This window comes from Dipodomys ordii, unplaced genomic scaffold, assembly GCF_000151885.1.
Source record: "Dipodomys ordii isolate 6190 unplaced genomic scaffold, Dord_2.0 Scaffold1, whole genome shotgun sequence".
Lineage (NCBI taxonomy): Eukaryota > Metazoa > Chordata > Mammalia > Rodentia > Heteromyidae > Dipodomys > Dipodomys ordii.
Genome location: NW_012267217.1, coordinates 39,426,362 through 39,432,200, shown reverse-complemented (window position 1 = coordinate 39,432,200; position 5,839 = coordinate 39,426,362). Strand labels below are relative to the sequence as shown.

General features: G+C 38.9%; 1 protein-coding gene across 1 annotated transcript in view; it reads left to right on the top strand.

Annotated features, from left to right (window-relative positions):
- Wdr12 (WD repeat domain 12) overlaps positions 1-5,839 on the top strand; it is a 28,906-nt gene that overhangs the window by 16,748 nt on the left and 6,319 nt on the right. The window contains exons 7-8 of the mRNA XM_013034915.1: positions 945-974; positions 1,949-2,046. Of these exons, the coding sequence (XP_012890369.1) occupies positions 945-974; positions 1,949-2,046 (128 nt within the window). The remainder of the gene's footprint in view (positions 1-944; positions 975-1,948; positions 2,047-5,839) is intronic.

The following is a 5,839-nucleotide window of genomic DNA, read 5'->3' as shown; positions in this document are numbered from 1 at the left end:
GCCCTGGGTTTGATTCCTCAGCACCACATAAGCAAAAAGAAAAAAAAGCCAGAAGTGGTGCTGTATGTAGCTCAAGTGGTAGAGCACTAGCCTTGAGCTGAAGAGCTGAGGGACAGGGCCCAGGCCTAGAGTTCAGGCCCATGACTGGACCCAAAACAAACAAACAAACCAGTGTGAAAAAGGTCTAGAGCCAAGGCTTAGCTGTAGCCTGCCTAACAAGTGCAAGGCACTGAATTCAGACCTTAGTACCACAAAACAAAACAAAATCCCTGAATATAAGCAATCCTTTTGAATACCTTTGACTCATTTTAAGGCATTTAAAGATGACTTTTGAGTCATTTAAATGTTACATGCATTTTATAACCACAGTTTCCCTTAGAGAAAAAAATTGAATGCAGTTTTGCCAAGGTTAATACTCTTACTTTGAAAACACATTCAAAAGAACAATTGAGAGGAAGAGAAGGAAAGATTCTTAGTGGAAAGTGATGGGGAGAAAATACACAGATATTTTAAACTTTAAAACCTAGGAACTAGAATTATTTACTGTGCAGATAAAAAGACTAGAATAGCTTCATTGCTTCTGAAGGAATTGCTGTTTTACAGTATAATTATACTAAGTCGAGTTTACGAAGCAGAGAGGGAATCAAGAAAAGCTTTTCTTGATGGTAGGAACTATTTTAGAATATTTTACAAAATGCTAAAACAAACACTTTTTTTGTTCTAGCCTGTCCTGGGGCTCAAACTCAGCCTGCACACTGTCCCTGAGCTCCTTTTAGCTCAGGGTTTGCGGTCTACCTCTTGAGCCACAGGGCACTTCCAGCTTTTTCTGTGATTAATTGGAGATAAGTGTCTCACAGACTTTCCTGGACTTTCCTGCCCGAGCTAGCTTCAATTAGCAGTCCTCAGATCTCAGTCTTCTAAGTAGTTATGATTACAGATGTGAGCCACTGGTGCCTGGCTTAAAGTGCTGGATAATAATTGTCTTAGAGAACAAATCTAGGTCCTTATTCATGTTTAGCAAACACTCTACCATTAAACTATACTATCCTCAGCCCTATACCTTTTTTTTTTTTTTTTTTTTTTGCTAGTCCTGGGGCTTGAACTCAGGGCCTGGCACTGTCCCTGAGCTGCTCTGCTCAAGGCTAGTGCTCTACCACTCGAGCCACAACACCATTTCTGGTTTACTGTTTGTGGATGAGGAACAGAACCCAGGGCTTCATGCCATTAAGCCACATTCCCAACCAACAATTCCTATCCTGTACAAGGTCCTGAGTTTGATTCTCAGTACCACAAAATAAAAAATAAAACAATTTAAAAAAATCTATGAAGCATAAGGGAAACAGTCCGAAGAGTAAACATGACTAAAATACATTTCCTTTTGACATATGTTTACCTTGTTATCTCTTGCATAATATAAATGCAGTCCAAGTACAACTCTTAAAACTAGAAATAAGAAGGTTCTCATATTTATGATAAAGTGATCCATATTCATAATAATGATAAAAGACATCAAGATTTCAAACTGGAGAGTTTTCAGTTTTCTAATCTACTTTGTTTTGATTTCTCATTTTTGAAAATTAATATTCCACATATTGTCTTATATACATACAACTTTCTGATAACCAAAATGATAAGGAATATTTGTTTCCTAACCTGTAACAATAATAGAAAACATATAGGGCTAGGAATGTGACTTAGTGGTAGAGTGCTTACCTAGCATGCAAGAAACCCTGGGCTCAATTCTCAAAACCACATAAACAGAAAAAGCCAAAAGTGAAGCTGTGGCTAAGTAGTAGAGTGCTAGCCTTGAGCAAAAGAAGTTCAGGGACAGTGGCAGGACTGGCCAAAAAAAAAGAAAGAAAGAAAGAAAACTTAGATATCCAGAAATACAGAAAATTCTTTATTTGAAATATTTAATATTAACTAATATTGAAATTATATCTAATTCTCTGGGATGCAGTCCCTACAGATGAAGAAGATGAAATAGAGGAATCTACAAATCGGCCAAGAAAGAAGCAGAAAACAGAGCAGTTGGGGCTAACAAGGGTAAGTAAACATTAGAACTAACCATACTTAGTTTAGATCTATATTGCTAAGTATACAGTACTCAATATCATCTTTCCTGTTTATATTTTCTATGTCTTACCTTGCTTCTTCAACCATGATAGTGCTTTTTTTTTTTTTTTAATCAGACATAGGGCTTGAACTCTGGACCTGGACACTGTCCCTGAGCTCTTCAGCTCAAGGCTAGATTCTACCATTCGAGCCACAGCACCACTTCTGGTTTTCTAGTGGTTAATTGGAGATAAGAGTATCACAGACTTTCCTGCCCAGGCTGGCTTTGAACCTCAATCCTCAGATTCAGCCTCTTGAGTAGCTAGGATTACAGACGTGAGCCACCAGTGCCCGGCTTAGTGCTTTCTTTTAATAATTTTGGATTTTTTATTTTTATTTCTTTTTTCTTTTTTTGTTAGTCATGGGGCCTGAACTCTAGGCATGGACACTGTCCCTCAGCTCTTCAGCTCAGGGCTAGCACCCTACCACTTGAGCCACAGCACCACTTCCGGCTTTTTCTGCTTATGTAATGCTGAGGAATTGAACCCAGGGCCTCATGCATGCAAGGCAAGCATTCTACCACTGAGCCACCTTCCCAGCCCCTCGTAGATGTTTTACTATAAATACTTACTGTTGCTACATTTATCTGAATCAGGCTACTGCATGCTAGTCATCTTATGGTATTTTCTGAAGTAGGATCTTTTTGTTGTTAAAAGTTGGGCTATGGTTATAGGAAACATCTAATTACCAACTACTTAGATTTGTTTCATATGCTGAGGATGTAATTCTAACTAAGGATATCAACCATGAGTTTAATTTGGGACTTTAATTCTATCCTTTAGGTATTAAATCCCATTGTTTCTTTTTTTTTGTCAGTCATGGGTCTAACTCTGGGCCTGGGTGCTGTCCCTCAGCTCTTCAGCTCAAGGCTAGCGTTCTAGCATTCCAGCCACACCACCACTGCTGGTGGTTAATTGGAGATAAGAGTATCACAGAGAGGGAAGGTGGAAAGGGATGGGAAGGGGAAACAAAGGAGGAGGCAACAATGCTTGATAGGAAATGTACTCATTACCTTGTCCATGTAATTGTAACCCCTCTGTATAGTATTTTCACAATTAAAAAAAAAAAGTATCACAGATTTTCCTGCACAGACTGGCTTTGCACCTCAATTCTCAGATTTCAGCCTCTTGAGTCGCTAGGATTACAGGCATGAGCTACCAGCACCTGGCCTCATTTTAGAAGTATTTAATTGACCGATAAATACTGAATATATTCAAAGTGTACATAATGCATGCTTCGATGTACATTATCAGACCTGTGCTGTATTAGATCTCCAGAACTTGTTCATCTTATAGGACAAAATTTGTACTCGTTAGCCAACATTTCCCATTTTCACCACACCTTAGCCATTGCCATCTACCATTCTACTCTGCTGCCATGAGTTTGGCTTTTCATCCAGTTTCTTCCTGTTTTGTTATAAAGATGACTGGCATGCTCTTACCTATACTGTTTTATATACCTAGTGAAAATGAGAATACTGAATCAGCCTTAGAACAATATACTTTTTCTTTTTCTTTTTTCGGGGGAGGAGAGGAGGGGGGGTAGTGGTATTGTGGGCCTGAACTCTGGGCCTGGGCACTGTTCCTCAGCTCTTCAGCTCAAGGCTAGCGCTGCTCTACCACTTGAGCCACAGTGCCACTTCCTGCTTTTTCTGCTTATGTGGTGCTGAGGAATAGAACCCAGGGCTTCATGCATGCAAGGCAAGCACTCTACCACTGAGCTACCTTTCCAGCCCCCAAAATATACTTTTTCATTCATTATCTAGTTAAAATGTGCAGTCACTAAGCATATATTTGTGTATTAGTTATATTAATCACCAATAAGATCAGTAACAAAATTATTGAAATCATAATATAATCACACATGATTCACCACATTCACAAAGAATTCAACAAACCATAGCACTTACTACTTCCAAATTAATGAGTTATAAATAATTAATAACCTTAAACATAGGTTATTGAAATTTTTTTTCTGGTTGTGGGGCTTGAACTAGTCTATTGAATTTTAAGAGGAAAGATTTGACAGGAATTCAGTTTCCTTATACCAATAGAACAAATTAAAGCTGGAAATGACTGTACCAACTGAATATTCTGTGCCAGTGTTATTAATATTGTTAACATAATTCTGATCAACCATCTAAAGAATATATCTAGTGGAAAAAGATTTTAAAGCAGTACGGGGGTGAATTCAGCATATCACACTTTCTAGGCAGACACTATATTACTTGAGCCACCCTAGCCCTTTTTTTTTTTTTTTTTTTTTCAGATATGGTCTGGCCTGAGCTGGCCTGAGCTATCAATCCCTATCCTTGTCTTGTTCAAAGGTGAAATTACAGACAAGCCACCACACATAACTTACTTGTTCAGATGGGCATCTATATAAAGTTTTGCCCAGAGTGGCCTCAAACTTCAATCCTCCTGATCTTTACCTTCTAAGTAACTTGCTTAGCCCCAGAAGATTTCTTGAGTTATAAAAATTCTTTACTGAGAAAGTAGGATTTCCTTCTTTTCTTCTCTCTTTTCTTATTTTAGGAGGTACTAGGGTTTGAACTCAGAGCCTCACACTTGTTTGGCTTGCTTGTTTGGCTGGCCTTCTACTACATAAGTCATCTCTCCAGCCCTGCCTTTTCCCAGATGGAGTCTCACAGACTTTTATGATCAGACTGGCTTTGATTGTCTATATCTCAGCTTCCTGAGTAACTAGGATTGCAGGTTTGAATCACATTCTACCTTTTCTAATTAAAGTTTATGTAAAGTATGAAGCTTAAATATACAACCCAGTGAGTTTTTACAGTGTATCTGCCTAAGTAATCACTACTCAAATCAAAATACAGAGACTTTTTCACTAGCTTGCCTTGAGATCTGTAGTCCATAAAAGTAGTCATCTGACTTTTATACCATCTTAATTTAGCTTCACCTTTTTTTTTTTTTTTTGAGTCCGGTCGTGGGGGCCTGAACTCTGGGCCTAGGTGCTATCCCTCAGCTCTTCAGCTCAAGGCTAGCGCTCTACCACTTGAGCTACAGCGCCACCTCTGGCTTTTTTCTTTTTGCTTATGTGGTGTTGAGGAATCGAACCCAGGGCCTCAGGCATGCAAGGCAAGCGCTCTACCACTGAGCCACCTTCCCAGCCCTAGTTTCACCTATTTTTAAAATCTCAAATTTTTATGTATCTATGAAATGCATGCCTACTTCTATGTGTAGTAATGATTATTTTCACTAATAAAACATTCCTTGGCACAAATATACCATAATCTTTCCATTCTTTGGATGAACATTTAGGTTGCTTCTAGTTTTGGTTACAATGAATAAGTCTGCTAAGAATTAAGGAATTTCATAAATAATAAAAAAAATCACAGATGTAGAATTGCTGCATCACACAGAGTATGCATATGTTTGGTTTTCTGAATGTTAGATGCTCTCAAAAAAAATTCCAGATGGCTTATATCAGCTTTCCTTTAACAGTATACCAAAGTTAGCTACTTCATATCCTAATCAGCACTTGCTATTTCAGCTTTTTATCTGTGTGCTAGTACTCAGCTTAAACCCAGGGCCTTTCTTGCTTATGTCTGGCATTCTACTACTTGACCCATGCTCCAGTCCAGCATTTATTTTGGGCGGGGGGGGGAATCTGGGGGGGTCCAGTTGTGGGGCCTGAACTCTGGGCCTGGGCGCTGTCCCTCAGCTCTTCAGCTCAAGGCTAGCACTCTACCACTTGAGCCACA